This window comes from Jaculus jaculus, chromosome 2 (genome assembly GCF_020740685.1).
Source record: "Jaculus jaculus isolate mJacJac1 chromosome 2, mJacJac1.mat.Y.cur, whole genome shotgun sequence".
Classification (NCBI taxonomy): domain Eukaryota; kingdom Metazoa; phylum Chordata; class Mammalia; order Rodentia; family Dipodidae; genus Jaculus; species Jaculus jaculus.
Window position 1 is genome coordinate 69,504,596 of NC_059103.1, and position 21,160 is coordinate 69,525,755.

At 44.0% G+C, this 21,160-nt stretch overlaps 1 protein-coding gene across 2 annotated transcripts in view; it reads right to left on the reverse strand.

Moving 5' to 3' along the window:
• Positions 1-21,160, reverse strand: part of Tmc5 (transmembrane channel like 5) — a 57,517-nt gene that overhangs the window by 22,833 nt on the left and 13,524 nt on the right. Inside the window, exons 1-10 of one of the 2 annotated variants that reach the window (XM_045144067.1) lie at positions 19,882-20,188; positions 17,778-17,877; positions 13,919-14,006; positions 11,579-11,827; positions 9,432-9,583; positions 8,587-8,731; positions 6,535-6,690; positions 5,204-5,355; positions 2,863-2,941; positions 861-958 (exon numbers count right to left, since the gene is read on the reverse strand). In XM_045144067.1, the coding sequence (XP_045000002.1) occupies positions 861-958; positions 2,863-2,941; positions 5,204-5,355; positions 6,535-6,690; positions 8,587-8,731; positions 9,432-9,583; positions 11,579-11,827; positions 13,919-14,006; positions 17,778-17,877; positions 19,882-20,188 (1,526 nt within the window). Of the gene's footprint in view, positions 1-860; positions 959-2,862; positions 2,942-5,203; positions 5,356-6,534; positions 6,691-8,586; positions 8,732-9,431; positions 9,584-11,578; positions 11,828-13,918; positions 14,007-17,777; positions 17,878-19,881; positions 20,189-21,160 lie in introns of those variants that run through there. The other variant, XM_045144066.1, reaches the window with a different exon arrangement.

Sequence of the window (21,160 nt, forward strand, 5' to 3'; positions counted from 1 at the left end):
AAATCCTACACATGTGATATCCAAAGTAAAAATCTGTGCCTTAGTTGATGTAAAAAAAAAAATGAATTAGATCTGGGTCAACATGGGGAGATCCAAAGTACAGTCTGCTAGATTAAGGGCACTCTGAGAATTGTGCCAGGCCTCAACAAGAATGCTAGTGCAGTGCACAAATTAAGTTATAGCAGAATCTGCATTTTCATTTCTGGAAATTATATAGTATAATTACATAGTGTAACGCACACACACACACACACACACACACACACACACACACACGACAATGTGTACCTAGAAAAATCTGGAGGGTCAAGCTGTGTATGGTGGTGGTACCTGTAATCCTAGCCCTCAGTAGACTGAGGCAGGAGGATTGCCACAAATTCAAGACCAGCCTGGGCTAATAGCGAGCTCTAATTCAGCCTGACCTACATAGCAAGACCCTGTTCCCAAAACAAGTCTGGAGGAATATGCACTGGGATGTTAGAACTATGCTGGATCAGTGCGGCTGAAGGTATGGCTCAGTGGTAGAGTGCTTGCCTAGTATATGCGCAGCCCCAGGTTCCATCTCCAACACCCCACCACAGAAAGGAGAAAGAGGGGAGTAAGAGATCAAGTGGTTAAGTTTCTGTTTATTATTATCATTTTTTCCAAGAGATGGTTGGAAAGGGTCAAACTAAACCCAGTTGAACAGTGGACCATGAAGACAGGTTAAGGCGGGACTGGAGCTAAGTTAGAAGAGAGCCAAGCCCTGAAGGATAATAGGCAGGTAAGACACACTGTGAACACACCAGGGACCTGCACTTTCCACACAGCCAGGAACCAGGCTCTGGCAGCAGCATCGCTCAAACACAACAAACATTTACCTCCTGAGGAACTCCCCCAGTAAGGAATCAGCCAAGGAGAAGACGAAGTCCATGAGAAGGAGCCGGTAGATGTCCTGGCCAATGAAAGTCTCCCAGCACTGGAAAGCAGACAAGAGTCAGGGCAGGGCAGGGGCTTGTGCCCCTGCTCAGAGTTCTTGAGCTCCGCCCGGTACTCGTGCTCAGCAGGACGTGGCTGGGGCTCAATCGTGTCCTCTGTACCAACAATCAGACTTGCTCTGCAAAAATGTAGCTGTTTGTTTTCAACAGTAGTTGTCATAACTTCCTTCTTCTGGTCTTCCTTTCTTCACATGAGCCATGACTTTTTCTTCTCTTGATCTATACCGTCACAGTGCCTCATCTCTGTTCTGTCTCTTCTGGATCCCATCTCCCCACCAGGGCTAAGCTAAGCAGTTTCTTCAGGAAAGTAGAAGCCACTGATACTTCAGAATGCTCCTCCACTCTTTGCTTACTGACCTCCAGAAAACCAATTACTACTTGTTTGGTTAAGAAAGTGACTAGAGGTTGTTTATTTTAAATATTTTTGTTTATTTATTTGAGAGAGTGAGGAAGAAATGAATAGAGTGAGTGGGTGCACCGGAGCCTCTAGCCACTGTAAATGAACTCCAGATGCATGTACCACCTTGTGCATCTAGCTTACATGGGTACTGGGGAACCGAACCTGGGTCCTTAGGCTTCACAGGCAAGTGCCTTAACCACTAAGCAATCTTTCCAGCCTGTGACTAGAGGTTTTCATGTGCTGGTTCAAACTGGAGGTCAGTAACCTCTGCAGGAGTCAGTGCTATGAGAAGATATAATGGGAGCTTGTAGATCTGGTTGAAGGGAGAATGGGAAAGTTTGCATATACAGTCTAAAGATGCATGGATGGATGGATTCATGAAACAATGGATGGACAGATGAATGGATGGATGGACTGTTGAATTGGGTAGGTGGAAAGATGAAAGATGAATAAATGAATGGATTGATGGGAACATAGCTGATAAATAGATGAATGGATGGATAGAAAGATACATAGACAGATGGATATGTGGATGGATGTATGAAAGGAAGGATAAATGGGTAAATGGATAGATCAATGGAAGGGTAAAAGAATGGTAGATAAGTAGATGCATGGATAAATGGGCAAATGAGTGGGTAGATGGATGGACAAGTGTACTGATGAATGTGTGGTGGAGAGATGAATGGACAGATAGATGAATAAGTGGAGGGATGGGGTTGATTAGGTAGCTGAATAAATAGATGGATGGACACATAGATAAGTTGATCGGGCAGATGGAAGTACAACACAGTATTTTCTGTAACCAACCTAACTTGGAAGGTTGGTTTTGAGAGTCGTTGATAAATAGGGTAAGAAAAAGTAAGGCTTCTATGAAAAATGGTTTGAATCTGGTACAACAATGTTATTTGGGGGCCAGGGACAAAGGGTGAAAGATAGTTAGAGAAGTCTTTACTTCTCTGATTCTACTCCCAGCCTCAGGGCATCCTGAGCCCCTGAGGGCCAGGATGGCCAAATACTAAGGAACCCTGTGTGTTGTGGAGGGCCATTGTCATGAGGAACCTAGCAGAGGCATCCTGAAGAATGAACCGGTGAAGTTAGCCAAGTGTGGGTACTAAACATCCATCAACTGGGGCAAGGGAAGGGGCAAAGCTATAGTCACATGAAAACAACCAGGAACTGTCAGGGTTGGGACTCGACTGCTTATCAGCCAAAGCCCAGTGCCAGGGTATGGTGAAATGGAACACTGATTGTTCAAGAAGGACCTTGTCCCAAACCCAAGACTGTAAGGACAGACTAGCCTTAGCTCCTACTCCTACAATCTGTCATGTGGACACCACATACCAGATACAATACTTATTGGAATATTGTTAAATTCTCGCCCGACAGATAAGAAAACTGAAGATATATATACATATACATACATACACATATATAATTTTCAACAAACCAAGCTCAAGGTGGGAAGAAGAACCTGGGGAACCTTACCTCATCATCAGACACAGCCACGATGTTGATCCAATAGTAACAAAGAATTCCAATGACGGATATTTTTAGCAAGATGTTTCTAAGTAACAGAAAAGAAAACAGCTAAGGTTACCCTTCTTGGCAGGGACTTGTGTGGTTTGACATTTCCTTTCAGGCTTATGGTGGGACAGACATGCCCCCCACCCCATTGCTGGGAAAGGCCATAGAACTAGGTCTAGCAGTGGATTAGGGATGTGTCTTCTAACCTTGAAACCAATGTGAGGCCTTCCAGAACTCACTGTCTCCCCTTTGGAGTGGCAGTCAGCAATATTGCAGGTGGTCACAATGATGGTTAATCCCAGTCCTCAACTTGACCAAATCAGGAATGAACTATAAGACGTGCCTCTGGGAAAGTGTGTGAGGGCATTTCCAAGGAGGAGTAACTGAAGGACTAAGACCCTCCCTCTGAGTGTGCAGCCCTTCCTGTGGCAGCCAGACATAAAGATGCCTGAAAGAGAGCAGTGCTTCACTCCCTGCTGGTGAATCTTCCCTGTTGCTGTATCCTTCACTGACACCAGAACCCAGATCCTTCGGCCCTGCAATATAGACTGAAAAGCAGCAGCTCTCCAGAAACTCCCCAGGCCTTCATCACCAGATTGGGGCTTCTGAGACACATCCAGCCTCATGGAATGGGCAGTTACTGGATTCTTAGACTCTGCAGCCTGTAGACAGTCATTGTTGGATTACCCAGCCTATACCATGTAAGCCAATCTAACAAATCTTTTTTTTTCTTTTTTTTTAAAAAAATTTTATTAGCATCTTCCATGATTATAAAAAAATCCCATGTTAATTCCCCCCCCACTTTCTCATTTGAAATTCCATTATCCATCATATTACCTCCCCAATACAATCATTGTACTTACATATATACAATATCAACCTATTAAGTACCCTCCTCCCTTCCTTTCTCTTCCCTTTATGTCTCCTTTTTAATTTACTGGCCTCTGCTACTAAGTATTTTCATTCTCATGCAGAAGACCAGTTAACACATCTTCTTTATAATATATATTTTTCTATTGGTTCTGTTGTGTTCTTTCTTTCTTTTTTGTTATTCTTTTTCAAGGTAGGGTCTTGCTTAGCTCAGGGGGACCTGGAATTTACTACATCTTCTCAGGGTGGCCTTGAACTCACAGCAATCCTCCTATCTCTGCCTCCCAACTTCTGGGATTAAAGATGTGCACCACAATGCCCGGCCCTGCTTCTGTTCTCAGAGAGCCTTGACTAGCAGTCAAGCATCTGTCAGCCTGGGCCCCTTGGTGATCAGCACAAACATCCTGCCTCCATCATGCATATGTCACACTGGCAAGGAACAAAATCTTTGTGTCTCAGACTATTGAGACTTGGGGCTTTTTGCTACTGTGGGCAGCATAATCCAATTTATCCTGACCAAAATATTCCCTTTGTTGACACTTGAAATTATTTGATTCCATGTCCAATAAATGTGTATAAACATGGTAGAAAGTGGCAAGAATATTACACTGTAAGGAAAAAGAGTGGCTGGTGAAAAGCTCTTGGAGGGCGATATAAAGGTAGGGAGTGAGCCATGTGCCCAATAGAGAAGGAGTGAGCTATGTGCCTTCATGTAGAGGGAGTGTGAGCCATGTGTCTGAGGAGAGACTGTCAGAAGAAAGAGCCAGTGCAGAGGTGACTATGTGGTTGGCTGTCATGTTTATGGAACTCTGGGAGGCCATGAGGGGTGGTGAGCAGGAGAGATGCAGAAGCAGAGGCTGGGCAGCAGGTCTCAGAGGCCAGAGAGAGTTCTGAGCTCTGCAGGTGACCAGTATAGAGACTCCACATGCAGGACCAGGAAGTAGTCAGGGACCAGCCAGGACAGAATGTGTCTATGTTCAGCCTGTGTTTATCAAGCCTGGTGACAACCTCTTCCATCCATGAGTGGGCATCACCAAGAGAAGCCACCTCCGAGTCAGGGAAATATGCAAAACACTGCTCCCATCTGTTTGGCTGCCTCTTCCCTTCCCTTTGCTCCCTCTCCTCCACGCCAGGGTTGGACACTAGATGTCAGCTCTATACAATTTCTCGGCTAGAAACCTTTGTGTAGTGCACTCTCTGCCCATCTGCACAGGTCCTACTTGAGAATTAGGTTACCCTTCAAGCAACAGCCATTGAGAAGGGTCAACCATCACTTTGAGCAAGTCAGTACTGAACAGCTGTATTTTCTCAGGGTTATGTTATGGCAGCTAACTCACAGCACACGAACACTTTATTCTCAGAATTCCTTTCTTTGGGAGAACAGAACTTTGCCTGGACCCAGGCTGGTGCTGGATTCCACGCATACACCTACCGGATGAGGAGGACATAGACTTCATGTCTTGGCATCTCGTACCTCTCCACCAGTCGGAACATGGAGTAGAAGCGTGGTACCACCAGGTTAATGCAGGACACAATGAAAGGCTGTAGCAGCACCGCCCCGGGGTTTGGGTGTGTCTTCAGGAACTTCAGGACAGAGGACAAAACCACAGTGTCCACCGAGCACTGAATCCTCTCCACTCACAAAGACAGCCAAGTGGGAAAAAATCCGGTAACAGGTCCTCTAGGACGAACTGCTGAGCTACCATTTGCTTAGCAACTTACCCAGAGCCAAGCACACTGAGACTCAGAGAGGCAAGGATGTTCGCCCAGGGTCACTCAGCAAGGAAGCAGCACATCTAACTCAGGGGTTTGAAGTTAAATACCTTACTGGGATTTAACCTCCCTTACCAAGATGCCTAGGGCAAAGAGGTTGAGCTGGGTACTCATCACTTTGGGGTCTCTCCAGCCTTTTTTGTACAACCTGGGGCTTGTTCACAGGCTTCCTTTGCCTTTTCCAACAGAGTTGGAATGAAGAGCGAGTCTCCTCCATAAAAAAATAAAACAACCAGGGCGTGGTGGCGCACACCTTTAATCCCAGCACTCAGGAGGCAGAGGTAGGAGGATCGCCATGAGTTTGAGACCACCCTGAGACTTCATTGTGAAGTCCAGGTCAGCCTGAGCTAGAGTGAGACCCTACCTTGAAAAGTCAAAGAATAAAAAATAAAAATAAATAAATAAACAAACAAACAAGTCAGGCATGGTGGCGCACACCTTTAATCTCAGCACTCAGGAAGCAGAGGTAGGAGGATCACCATGAGTTTGAGGCCAGCCTGAGACTACATAGAAAATTTCAGGTCAGCCTGAGCTAGAGTGAGACCCTACCTCAGGGAAAAAAACAAAACAAAACAAAAAAAACAAGGCCAGCTATGGCACAAATCTTTAATCCCAGCACTTATGAGTTCAAGGCTAGCTTAGGACTACAGAGTGAGTGGCAGGTCAGCCTGCCAGGTGAGCCTGGGCTGGAGTGTGACCCTATGTAGAAAAAACAAAAAAACCCAGAAAGCAGAGGTAGAAATGATCATTTGATCCCAGGTCTCTACACAAGAGTAGCTCACTTGGTAATGTGTGAGCCCATCATCTTGTGACTTCTGAAGCTGTGGAGTCTGAGTTGGTGGCCAGGGGAAGAGGGGGTTTCAAACCATTTTCCTGCTAATGTGACATGGCTAGCCACGGTTTCTGGCCTGAGGCTCTGCATCCCTCAGCCCCTAACATCCCATGCCTCCCCTGGCCTCTGCTCTGGCCCATGAGGCCCTGTCAGGTTACCTCAGAGTTGTACTCAGCCAGGAAGAACACAGCTGCACAGCAAGCAGCGGCCACTCCGGTGGAGACAAGCCAGGCGGCCACGTGAGCCGAGAGGCGGCCAAGCCGCTGGTGGACTGTGAGCCTGACGTTCTCCTGAAGGATTTCAGACAAGTTCTCCTGCAAACGACACAGTCCCATTGACCACGGGCCCTGTCCATGGTCAGCAGCATCCCCAGGGACACAGAGTCAGCCAATCCCTCAGGCAAGACAGAGGTGAAGCTGAGGGTGAACACAGGCTATGGAGGACCGGGGAAGAACATCAAAATGGTTAAAAACCCTCACCACCACCCCAGTTCACCTTAAAGGAACACAGGGAATATATTGTGACCTTGGACTTGAGGGCCCAAGGGTCTATTCTAAGGTCATGATATTCTGTTTCCCCTCCTTCCCTTCCTCCCTTCCTTCTTTTCCTCTCCCCTTCTCTCTATCTTGCTTGTGTGTGGGGGGGGGAGGGGTATGGTATGGTATTGCATACGCTTGCTTGCAGGGGATGGGGATATGCTCACCTAAAGGGGCCAAAGAGATCATTGCTCTTCCATCTGATCTTGTTTTGATCTGGAGTCTCTCTATTGATTCTGGAGCATGTAGGGCTCTGAAAATTCTCAGGTCTCTGCTCCCCTGGGGGATTGGGGTCATAGGCACCCATGGACATGCCCAATTGTTTAGGTGGAATCTAGAGATTCAAACTCTCAGGCCCCCTCATCCCTTCATGCTTGTGTAGAAAGCACACCTAACCACTGAGCAATCTCTTCAGCCCCCCTCCTTCCCTTTTAATATTTATTTTTTTGAGACAGGATCTCACTATGCAACCTATACTGACCTCTAACACACAATCCTCCTGCCTCTGCTGCCCCAGAGCAAGGGTTACAGGTGTGTACACCACACCCAGTGGAAGACAGACAAGCCTGGATGCCATATAGAGGAACAAAGGAAGAAGTTAAAAGTCTTTTATTGATAAATTGATTTTTCTCTCTCCTTTCTTCTATTTTTTTAAATTTAGATTTATTTTTATTTATTTGTTAGAGACAGAGAGAAAGGGAGAGAGAGACAAGGAGTGAGAATGGGTGTGCCAGGGCCTCTAGCCACTGCAAATGAACTCCAGATACATGTGCCACCATGTACAACTGGCTTACATCGAACATAGAACATGGAGAATCAAACCTGGTTCTCTAGGCTTCGTGGGCATGTGCCTTCACCACCAAGCCATCTCTCCAGCCCTCTTTCTTCTATTTTTTTGAGACAAGGGCTCATGCAGCTCCATAGTGGCCAACATCTCCCTGTGTAGCCAACGATGACCTTAAAACTCTTGATCTTCCTGTCTCTGCCTTGCAAGTGCTGGGATTACAGTCTCACGCCACCAGACCTGGTTTTACATGGGCTAGGGCTTCATGCATACCAGGCAGCGATCTACCCACTGAGTTATATCTCCAGCTGACTATCACTCTTTTTTAGTAAGTTTGTTACTATAGACCAGGGCACCTCAACCTCTTCATAAGTGATGTGTTGGGCAGACTGGTCTGTCTTGGAGGACATCCTCATATGTCAGATGCTCGGCACTGTCAGCCTCTACTGATGAGTGGAACCTGCTGGTGGAAATAGTAGAACCTTCTCCCTACATGTGGAAACCCTAAACATCCTATGATCAATTGCTTAGGTGACCTCCACGAAGGACAAACCAATGACAAAAGCTCAAAGTCACGTGAAAATTTCCATTTCCCTAGGCACTCACCAGCACTAAGTGTGACTCATTTAAAACTTTTTGCCAATATCTTGGATAATAAAAAGTAATTTTTACATGAAGTTATAGATAAAGCCAGGTGTATGATGCACACCTATAATCTCAGCACTTGGAAGGCTGAGGTAGAAGGACCAGCCTGGCTACATGAGACCTTATCTCAAAAAAAAAAATAAATAAATAAATAAAAGAAAGAGAATTAAAAGAAGTTATAGACATGTGGAAGGAGGGAAGGAGGCTGGCCACGGAAGGTGCCGGTGGTGGTGAGCTTGCCTTACCCTTATCTCTGTGCTAAGATTCTTCTGTTTCAGCTTCACGGCTTTCTCGTTAGTGACAGTGAAGTCCCAGCAGAAGATAAGCTTGGCGATCCCTCTGGAGTAAATGTGGGGGTTAATGAAGTTGTTCCGGAAGTACTTGGCCATGCTAGGAAAGACAGAAACCAGAATGCCCAAGCATCATGATGATAGTCAGGGAAAAGTACAGGGTCTGTGATGGTGAGAGGTGACATGATGACACAAATGTTCCCCCCCGAGCAGTGGCATTACAAGATCATGGTCACAGAGTCTGTCTTTGATTCCACTGAACCCTCCTAGATAATCCAAAATAATTCCCCACTTTAAGATCCTTAACTTAATCATATCTGTTGATATTGCTGGGCTTTTCTGTTTTGTTTTACTGTTGATATTGCTGGTGTTTGTTGAGACAAAGTCTTTCTATGTAGCCCAGGGTGGCTCTATGAACTGGCTTCAAGCTTTTATCAAATCTCCTGCTGGAATTGCATATATGTCCTATCATCCCCGGCCATTGAGTCTCTGTTACTGTGTGATGGTTAATTTTGATCGTTAAATTGTTTGCACTGGGAGATACCTTGGAGGTCAGGAATAGGTGTGCCTGGGATGTTTCCAGAGAAGATTACTGACTACAGAGGAAGACTCATTCTAAATGTGGGTGGCACCATCTCATAGGCTAGGGACTCAGGATAACCTTGAGCTCGTGATCCTCCTGCCTTGACCTCCCAAGTTCTGGTATTACAGCATCACCATACCTGGCCTCACAGGTTTGAGTTTCTTTGTTCTTTTTCATAATCTGAAATTAGAAGAAGAGACCATGCAGGCCCCTGTACCTGAAGAGCAGGCTGAAAAAGCAGATGATGAAGCAAGCTCCGATGGTGAAGAGGTAAGCCAGCTGCATGTTATAGTACACCCTTCTGGCCCTGGGCCGCAGCGTGGAATTGGTATAAAACCCGTAGTACATCACTGTGTCCCTGAAATAACCCTGCAGGGGCAGAGGTTCAAGTTAGGTGGCATTCTTGAGAAGAAGGCGAATGACTATGGTCTGTAATGCAGACCCCTATCTGCAGTATACTTAGATATTTCCAGTCATCTCTTGGTATTCAGAGGATTGGTTCTAGAACTCCCAAATATACCAAAATCTGTAATGCTCAAGTCTGTTATGTATAATGGCACAGTGCTTGTATGTGATCTATGTCTGTCTTCCCATATGCTAAATCATCTCAAGATTACTTACGACGCCTAATTCAACATCAATACTATGTGAATAGCTGTTAAAGCGTGTAGATTAGAAATACTGACAAGGAAAAGGACTGAACACTTAGTACCAACACAGTTTTGTGTGTGGTATCTCTGTATGTATGTATGCATGTGTGTGTATATGTGCATGTGTGTGTCTGCATGGGTGCATGTGTGTACATGTACACATGTGCGTATGCTTACATTGTGTGTGCATGGGTGCATCATGTGTGTGGAGGCCAGAAGGCAACCTCAGGGATCACCCTCAAGTATACCTTCTGCCTTTTTTTTTTTTTTTTTTTTGGAGACAGGGACTCTTACTAGCCTGCAGATCACCAATTAGGGTTGACTGGCCAGCCAGTGAGCCCCCAGGGTCTTCCTGTCTCCACTTCCCCAGGGATTACAGTGCATGTTTCCACACTTGACTCTTTTATGTATTGATTTGTAAGGAGAGAGAGAGAATGAGAGTGGGCATGTCAGGGCCTCCTGCCACGACAAACGAATTCCAGATACATGTGCCACTTTGTGCATCTGGTTTTAAGTGGGTTCTGGAGAATCAAACTCAGAACATCAGGCTTTTTAAGCAAGAGCCTTTAATCACTGAGCCATCTCTCATTTGACATTTTTGTGGGTTCTTAGGATTGAATTTAGGTCCTCATACTTGTGAGGCAAGCCCTTTACCCACTGAGCCATTGTCCCCAACCCCATATATTGGTTCCTTGTTTTGTTAAACGTGTGGAAACATATCCTTATTCTCAAGAGATGCATGTTGAAGAGTTTGGGGTGAACTGTCCTGATGTCTCTTATTTTGACTACAGTTTTAGCATCTTGGCTTTACAGAATCTCAATGGCAGCAAGTCCTTGAAGGTCAAATCACAAGGTAGGAGTTTAGTACTTCAGTAGTCAGCTGTGTCAATAAGCCCTGACTGCCATTATGAAGAACAATACATAAAAATGAATAATAAAGACTTATAAAAATGTTTAAGATACAAGGTAAAGAAAAAAAAGAGCTACAAAATAACACCTGTAATAAAATCCTAGTCTCTTATTTTTTAAATTTAGTTAATTTTATTTCTTGTGGTTCTGGGCATCAAACTTGGTACTTCATGCATGCTAGGCAAGCAATGTTCCACCCATCCAGCCCTCCTCCTTCTATTCTGAATAGCATCATTATTTCTATCCATATTGTCTATCATCCACCTATATGGATCAATCCATACATAGACATTTGTATGAGAAGAGGAATCAGTCTGCAAATATATAACCCACACTAAAGACTTAGACAAAGGAAGAAAGATCAAATGGACTTTCTTTTCATTCTCTTCTATAGTGGGAATTTTCCAGAAGGGGCATTGTGTTTTGTATAAGTAAAAAGAAAGGAGAATAAATGTAGATCTCAAACACAAGATGCCTGCCAGTTGTTGTTAAGTAAAAGAAAGCAAACCATGAACAACATGCAAGAAAGAGTTCATCTTTTGTCAGAAATGAAAGGATCCTATATCCCTGTGCAGACATGTTCATGTGCATGAAAGAGTGGGGTGTAGGTAAAACACAAGTTATGACAGTGGTTCCCCCGCGCAGACTTTCAGGCTTTCACCTGCAATGTCATGTATTGGAGGAGGAGGCAGCATTTTAAACACTTGCTTTCCACAGCAGTCAACTCCCAGACAGAGGTCTGGGTGGGTGAGCAGGAAAGTATGTCCTTGTGATGGACTTGGGGTGTAGAAATGGGAGAACTTACTGCTCCTGTGAAAAACTCCAACCCAGTGAACTGGAGAGTGTTCCTTTCAGCCACGGTAAACTGGGGGATTACAATGAAGCTGAAATTCACGACGAAGGCAAAAATGTTGAACTTCAAAAGCCATCTCAGAAAGTTGAAGTAGGACAGTACGCTGGTTCCGAACTTGCCGCCAATGATCTTGAGGGTCTTTTGCCACAAGCTGATGGAATTGAGGAGCTCAGAAAGGCTGTTCTTGGATCTGCGGTAAGCCTGGAGTTAGGAAGCAAAGTAGGTGGCGTGATCCTCACTCAGTCTATACTGAAAAGGCTCCATTAACTGCAAACCAGCCATGGTTCTCACAGCAGCACATTGAACCAGGCAGCAGTGGTCTGATTTCCTTCAACCTTATAGCCACCCTCTCAGGTACTGCTCTCATCACTTTCCCTCATTGATGTTGAATATGATGTTCCCAATGGCCAAGCTAACTTATTCCATTCCTAGACTTTGCCATGACCACCTCATCTTCCCACACCTCTTCTGAGCTGCACACCCCAGAAATTTGGTTCCTCTCCCCTCTATCCCTCCTCCTCACTTCCGTCCTTCCCTGTTTTCCCTCTTCTGCTGTGTCCATTTTATAGCAGGAATGCAAATTAGTTTGCCCATTGCTAGGTATGAATGGTCAACTAGCATGTGATCCAGCGACCCCCTTTTGGGTTTATAGCCCAAGGAGTGAAATCAACTATCAACGACATACTGCACATCCATGGTTAGTGCAGCACTATATACAAGAGCTAAGATATGTGATCAATCTAGACATCCCTAACATATGAATGGATAAAGAAAACATGGTATAAGTGCATGATGGAGTATTATTCAACTATGAAGGAGAATTAAATGCCAACATTTGCTATAATATGGATAGAAGTAGAGGACATCATGCCAAGTAAAATCAGCTAGATCCAGAAAGCTAAGTATTGCTATTTTATATGCAGGAGATAAAAAGACTGATTGATAGCAATTAATAGAGGATGGGGAGAATTATAGGGAGGAAGGATACAAGAAGGCTGGATAACAGGCATCAAAACAGACAGAAAGTCTGAGTTCTGGTAGTCTGCAGTGGGCTGGCTGTAGCCCACAATAGCTTACTATATACTTTATGAGGGTCTTTATGGAATAGAAAAGCTCAAAGGAGGGTCTGCAGGTGTAGCTCAGTGGTAGAATGCATGTTTAGCATGTGTGAGGTCCTGGGTTCTAGCTCAAAATTGAGAAGAGGAAAGAAAAAAAGGAAATAAAAGGAAGAACAAGGAGAGGAAAATACTAAGTACCTGGATTTGAACTATGTGTGATGTCTGCATGGATGGAAATATCAAACAAGGACTAGAGAAATGGCTTAGTAGTTAAGGTGCTTGCCTGTGAAGCCTAAGGACTCAGGTTTGATTCTCCAGTATCCACATAAACCAGATGCACAAAGTGGCACATATGTCTGGAGTTCATTTGCAATGACTAGAAGCCCTGGTGTGCCCATTCTCTCTCTCAAATTAATTTAAAAAAAGAAATATCAAATGATACCACAGTAGCATATAAATTATTACATGTCAATGAAATTAAAAATAACTTTTTAAAGCTGACTTGAGGCTGGGAAGATGGCTCAGTGGGTAAAGTACGTGCCACACAAGCATGAGGACCTGAGTTTGGATCAGTAGCAATCACACAAAATGCCAGGTATAATGGTACATGCCTGTAATCCCAGCACTGGAGAAGAAGAGATAGGGAAACTCTTGGGCTAACTTACTAGCTACTCTAGTGTAATCAAGGTAGTGGTTTGAATGTAAAATGTCTTCCATAGTCTCATGTGTTTGAACACTTAATGTCCAGTAGGGGGCTCTGTTAGGGAAGGTTGTAGAATCTTAAGGAGGTGGAGCCTTGCTCTAGGAGGTGCCTTGAGGTGCTACAGCCTGGCCATATTTGCTTTTTCTCTACGTTCTCCCTGCTGATGTGATGATGTGAGCTGGACTTCTGATCCTGCCATGTCTTCCATGTCATGATGGACACTGCACCTTGAAAATGAAAGCCAAATAAAGCCTTTTTTTCCATGACTACTTGTGGTTGGGTATCTTATCTCAGCAATGAAAAATAAGAGATACCATATGTGAGCCAAATTGGTGAGCTCTAGGTCCAGCAAGAGATCCTGTCTCAAAGAGAAGCAACTGAGGAAGACTTCTGACATCCACCTGTGGCCCCCATGCACATACACATGCATGTGCACACATACTCACATATGCACACACACATGCACAAACATGCATGCACACATGCACTCCACATACACATGCATATGTAAAAAAAGAAAGACTGACTTACCAGTGAAAGGGAGTTCAGACACTGAGTGCAGAAGTTGTTCTCAAAGGTACGATGTGACTGCTTACTTTTTTCCTTGTCAACTATTTTCCTGTGAGCAAGAGAACATGAAAGATAAAAAACACTGATTCATCCATGCAAAAAATAGCTACTACTAGGCATGTTGGCATATGCTTGCAAGCCCAGTTACTCAGGAGGCCAAAGCAGGATTACATCCTAGGGTGTAGAGGCAGGCTGGGCCACCTCAAGACTGCAGCTCAATAAATAAGTTATAAATGAATAAAAATAATGAGCTGATACAATGTGCCAAGGATGGTCTAAGGCAGTAAGCAAAGGACAGCAATTTTCCTGGTTGGTGGAGCTGATATCCCGATTGAAAGAAAAAGACAATGAACAACAAATAAAGCAAGAAAACACAAACTATGTTAGATGATGATTTGTAGTAGGAGTGGTTGCACATGTCTGTACTGCTAACACTCAAGAGGCTAAGCCAAGAGGATCACAAATTCAAAGCTATCCCAGTCTACAAAGTGATACCCTATTTCAAAATTAAATGAAGTTAAAATAAAAATAATTTACTAGCCGGGCATGGTGGCACACGCCTTTAATCTCAGCACTCAGGAGGCAGAGGGAGGAGGATAGCTGTGAGTTTGAGGCTACCCTGAGATGACATAGTGAATTCCAGGTCAGCCTGAGCTAGAGTGAGACCCTACCTCAAAAAACAAAATAATAACAACAAAATAATTTTACTATGGAAAAGCAAAAGAGATCTGCGTATGTAGGTCACGTAGAGTGCTTGCCCAGCATATGCAAAGCCAGAGTTTAATCCCCAGCTTGGCATGAATTGGGCATGGAGGGCACATGTTTGTATGTATTTTTTGAGGTAGAGTCTTGCTCTAGCCCAGGCTAACCTGGAATTCACTATGTAGTCTCAGGCTGGTCTTCTCCTACCTCTGTCTCTCAAGTTCTTGGATTAAAGGCGTGTGCTACCACACCCAGTGCACATGCCTGTAATCCCTAGGTTGATCCTAGTGAGCTAGAGAGCAATACAATCAAAAGTTCAAGGTCAGGGCTAGAGAGATAGCTTAGAGGTTAAGATGCTTGCCTGCAAAGCCAAAAGACCCAGGTTCAATTCCCCAGTACCCATGTAAGATGGATGCACAAGGTAGCTCGTGCGTCTGGAGTTCATTTGCAGTGGCTAGGTGGCCCTGGTGTGCCCATTTGCCTCTGCCTCTCTCTCTCAAATAAAATATTTTTTAAATAGTTCAGGTCATCCTTGGCTACATATTGATAGGTGACCCTGCTTTAAAAAATCAGAGCAGAGCCAGGTGTGGTGGTGCATGCCTTTAATCCCAGAACTCGGGAGGCAGAGGTAGGAGGATCACCCTGAGACTTCATAGTGAATTCCAGGTCAGTTTAGGTTACTGTGAGACCTCAAAACAAACAAGCAAACAAACAAAATCAGAGCAGAATAAATAGATAGAAATGTTAGGGTGGAGACTGAAATGAATGAAGCCTCATCCAAACACCACGTGCTGTTTGGTCAGAGGAGGGACATTCATGTGGATGAAGGAGTGTCCCAGCACAGGGAGCAGTGACAGAGCCTAAAGCAGTAACAGAGCAGCAGGAGGCATGGCTGGGCCAAATGAGGGGCAGGGAAGGAGGCTACAAAGGTAACACTGTGGGGCTCCGATGTCAGAGGTTGTCTACTTGGAGAATTTTGCCTATGAACCTGGAGAATGTGTTGGTTGAACTGGGGTTGGGAATGTACTATTTAGGGGTCCACATTGCTGGTAAAAAAAAAAAAAACCCTACAATGAATGGGATCACCCCTAGGTGAGACGGAGAAGGATCCCATCAACCCCATGTACCAGAGGTCCTGAGGTTGAGTAACCTCACCATAAGGACTCTGGAGGCCCTTATTCCAGGGTGCAGAGCTCAACAGGGAAGAGTGCTCTGTGCACTACACACCATTTTCTTCGGGTTCTTTCCCGCCTCTCCTCAGTGTACCCCCGATGCCCCCTCCCTCACACCACCATCGCACAAGGCTCAGCCCCGATGCCCCCATTTGTCCCCTGCAAAAGGTGTTACTGCTTTCGTACTCTCCTTCCTGCCTGGCTCTGAATTTTCTTCCGCCACTTATAAGTTACTTGGTGATAAATCTATTATTTCTGCTAGGCTGCTTTTGAAATTTATCTTCATAACCTCCATGTCAGCGTAGGAAAAATGGAATTATTGGATTAGTCATTATCAACTAGGCTTGCACTCATTCTATTACTTTCTTTTAATAACTACAAATTGAAAAAAGAAAGCTTTTTTTTTTTTTTTTGTAACCTGGGAGCTGGGGGTTTCGCTTAGTATTATTTAGTATGCCTCAGGTCCTGGGTATGAATCAGCATTAAACAAAACAAAATAGAGCAAAAAAGACTGTGGGTTAATGAATGAGAAGTCTACGGGATAAAAAAAGCCCTTGTACTTGTTTTGGTTAATTCCTAGGTTTGGAAAGCACCTGAGATCTTCGTGTGTGTGTGTGTGTGTGTGTGTGTGTGTGTGTGTGTGTGTGTACCCTATGCACGTACAGAGGCCAGAGAAGAATGTTGGATAACATCCACTTTGCTTCCTTGAGACTGTCGCATGGATCCTGGCTGACCAATGAGCCTCAAGGAGCTTCCTGCCTCTACGCCTCTCAGGGCTGGGGCTACAGAGTGTGTCATGCCCAGCTTTTTACATGGGTACTAGGGATAAAACCCGGGGCTAGCCATCCCCTCTCAGGCCCTCATGCTCATTGGCAAGTTCTCTAACCCACTGTGTCACCTCCCCAGCCTCCTCTTTTTCTTAAAGCAGACTTTAGATTTTACAGTAGTTTAAAATTTACAGTAAGGTTGCAGGCATGTAGAGAGTTCCTCTACACCTCTCCTTAGGTTCCCTAGTTATCACCTGTTTTTGGATGTGTGTATATTGTGTATATGCATATTTGTATGTGTGTGGGCATGCATGCATGCATGGGCAAGCCTGAAGTCAACACTAGGGGCTATACTCAGTAACAAATTCTGTTAGATTAGCTGGCCAGTGAGCCCCAGAAATTACAGACATGTGCCACCATACCTGGCATATTAGGCGGGTGCTGGAGATCTGAACTCGGGTCCTTTTGCTTGTGTGGCAAGCACTTTACTCACTAAGCTGTTTCCCCAGGACCCTGTCAACATCTTACTTTCAATGATAGGTTTGTCAAAACAAGGACACCAACATGAGTATGGTACTAAACTCCAGACTCTTCAGATTTTCCTTATTTTCTATTCATGGCCTTCCCTGGGCCCCACACTGCATTCACTACAATTCCCAGACTTCCCCGGGCTCCATACAGTATTTACAGCCATTCTTGAGATAGGAAAAGCCTAAGTTCAAGTCCAGCCAGGGATAAAAAGTGTCCGTCCAAAAAAGGGGGTGGGGCTGGGAAGATGGCTCAGTGGTTAAAAGGTGCTTGTTTGCAAAACTTGCCAGCAGAGTTCAATTCCTCAGTACTCTTGCACAGGTAGAGACACGAAACATGATGCCTGGTGCATCTGAAGTTCAACTGTGACAAGAGGTCCTACTGCACACAAACATACATGCAAATAAATACATTCTTTTTGATTTTAGTTTTTTGGTTTTGAAGCAGAGTCTCACTCTAGCCCAGACTGACCTGGAACTCATTTTGTAGCCCAGGCTGGCCTTGAACCCACAGCAATCCTTCTACCTCAGCCTCCCTCCCAAGTGTTGGCTTTAAAGATGTGTGCCACTACACCTGGCACATTTACTTCTTATCTTTTTGAGATGGGGAAAACAGAGAAGAGTAGGAAAGAGAAACATGCCTGCTTCATACCTCAGCTTCCTTTTCTCTTCCATGGTCCGTGGCTGGCTCCTGATGGTTTTGATTCTGTCTCTAGAGGTCATAGGAACCAGGGATGATATTAACTTTTGTCCTGCAGAAGGAAATAAAGAGTTCAATTTCCTCTTCCTTATCAATGTCATAGCATTTTAAAAATAGGATGCTGAAGTAGGCATGGTGGCCTACAGCTATGATCTCAGCATTTGGGAAGTGGAGTTAAGAAGACAGTAAACTCAAGCAAGGCCAGCCAGTGAATTTACAGCCAGTTAGGCTACTAAATGAGATCCTGTTACACTCACCCCCTAAATAAGTAAAGAAATAAGTAAATTAATTAATAAATTAAACATAAATTGCTATGGTACTAAAGGTAGGGTATATTTTAGTTATTTTTGAGTATATGTGTGCATGTATATGATGCAGGGGCATACATGTGGAAGTCAAGAGGAAAATCCTGGGATGCTGGTTCTCTCCCTCTATTTTGTTTAAGGCAGGGTCTTTCTTGTTTTGCCACTGGAAAGACTAGACTAGCTGGCTTGTGAGCTTTGGTATTCTCCTGACTCTGCCTCCCAGTTCTATAGGAGCATGGGATTACTGATGTGTGTGCCACTTGCATTAGGCTTTATGTGGGTGCTGGGGGTTCCAAACTTTGGTTGAAAGGCTTGCAGAGCAGAAAGCACTTTTAACTATTTCTTCCACCTCTATTTTATTTTAGATATTTTATTTATGTATTTCTGTGTGTGTTTGAGAGAGAGAGAGGCAGACAGAGATAGAGAATGAGCAAGCCAGGGCCTCTAGCCACTCTAAATACACTCTAGACATATGTATCATCTTATGCATCTGGATTACATAGGTAATGGGGAATTGAATCTGGGTCCTTTGGCTTTGCAGGCAAAGCCATTAGATAGAGCTATTATATATCTATATATATAATGTACTTATATGTATACATATATGCTATTTTTGAGGCAAGGTCTCACTCTAGCCCAAGCTGACTTAGAACTTTGTTGACCCAAGCTGACCTGAAACTCACAGTTATCCTTCTACCTCAGCTTCCAAAGTGCTGAGATTAAAAGCATACACCAACCACCATGACCAGCTAATATACACATTTTTTTTGTTTTTGCTTTTTTTATTTGGCACTGGGGAGATGGTTTAATGGGTAAAGCACTTGCTATGCAAGCATGATGACCAGGGCTAAGACCCCCAGATCTTAGTTCACTTATGGCAAGATGGGAGCAGTTCATAGGCACATGCCTACACAGAGAGAGAGCGAGAGAGAGAGAGAGAGAGAGAGAGAGAGAGAGAGAGAGAGAGAGAGAGGGAGAGATAAAAGATATGAAAGCCTCAGTTTGCTTAATAAAATAAATGTACATCAATAGATAATTTAATGCTTCTGTATTGTACTAGCAAACGAGTTAGAAAGTGAGTTAATAATAAATGTAATACAGAGAAAAGTTTAGCTGTATGAACAAAGGAATGCATATCAATGATAATGGAAAATAGGAAAAGAAAATGTGTTCACATTATACTCAGTGGCTCAGTTATGAATAATAAACATGGTTGTAATATAGAATCAACCCTTGCCAACTCATTGGAAAATCTTCTAGAGCCACCCTGACGAGATGGGAGGTGCTGGGAGCGGGGCAGGAAGGGACTAAGCCTCACCCAGAGACCCCCAGACCTCCACTTGTCACCAGCATGTTCACTGCCTGCAGAGGAACTTCACTTTTTATCAGACCATGGCTCTTTTCTCAAACACTCTCTATTGGAAAAAATGCTTTCTTTCTCTTTGAAACAATGTTACACAGATCAATAGTCACTTCAGGTATTCTCAAAAGGATCTTTTTCAGGTATCAAACACATAATCCTGTTGTTTTGGCTTTTTTAAGGCAAGGTCTCACTCTAGCCTAGGCTGACCTGGAATTCAGTAGTTTCAAGCTGGCTTCAGACTCTCAGCAAATCCTCCTACCTCTGCCTCCCAAGTGCTGGGATTAAAGATGTGTGCCACCACACCTGGCTATACATTTTTTTTTTAAAGTAAGAACCCTGTCAACATACTGGAAAGTACTTCCCTAACTCTTCCTGAGTTGCTTTGTACCTTCAGCAGTTTCATGGAAAGTACAAGGAGTTTCTATGTCCAGGAATTCTGGGCTATGAGGGATCCGAGAAATTGATTCGCCCAAAGATGAAAACCGTAAGAACCTGTTGTGCTTCTTCTCATTCCTGTGACTGAAAATCTGACAGTCTGTGGTGTTCATGTTATGTGCCAATGAAGCTGTATTGAAAGTCGATTTTGTCAATGATTTTCTCTGTAAAATCTGATTTGAGGACAGGTGGTGTTGGAGCCCACATGGTGCATCCTCAAGCTCTATAATGATTTCATTCACATGGTTTTCTGACAGCATCTCTTGCCTCTTACAAGTCTTGCTCTTCACAGGGTTGGTCTTCAAAGCCCTTGTAAGTATTCACACTGACATCATCAGGACCCACCAGGGAAACAATGACATTCGAGAAAGGGTGCCCCATTTGTCTTATCCCAGAATGAGTTCACCAAACACGGCCCCACACAAATCATAATATACCTCCCTATCTCTGTCCTCTGAGGGGTCTCCTCACAAAGAAATAGATTTGTTTCCTGCAGAGAATTCTGTCTTGGTAGCTAGGGAAGCAAATCAGAAACAGAATCCTTCATTAAAGATAATGGAGTTCTAGAAATAGAAGACAGATATTCTTCTAGATGACTCATTGTCAAAGGGCATGATAATATATATAAATTTTGTACCTCTGGTCCTAAACTTCTATCTTACATTTTTAATTTTATATGCCTATGTACATCCAGATGGGTTCTGAATGTTAAATGATTATCTCATGACCATCTGTCTGCCTTCAAATATCTGCTATTCTCATACCAGCAGAAACCTCATTCCTGTACAGACATGGTGCACAAGTTAAGATTCTTCTGTTTCTTTTGTGACTAAATGAAGTCATGTGACCCAGTTTTAGCCAATCAAGCACATGGCTCTGGGGCATGTTCTTTAAAAGAGGTTAATTTGCTTGGTTTCAACTTTTGTCTTTCACCATCTGTTGCAGTTACTTTCTCATTGCTGGGACAAACACCTAACCAGAAGCAGCTTATGGGAGAAAAGGGTTTATTTCAGGCTTTAGAATCCAGGGGAAGGTTCATCATGGCAGAAGAAGCTGGCTTATTTGCATAGACCCATAGCAGAGAGACACCACCAAACAGCCAGCAAACACAAACAGCCAGAGCTCAAATCACTCTTTACACCCCTTAGATCTGGACTAAAAGATCCCCAAGGTGACCCTCCTCCAGCAGGCTGCTGAAGACTTAAATAGGAAGCTAAACCTTAATCAAAAGT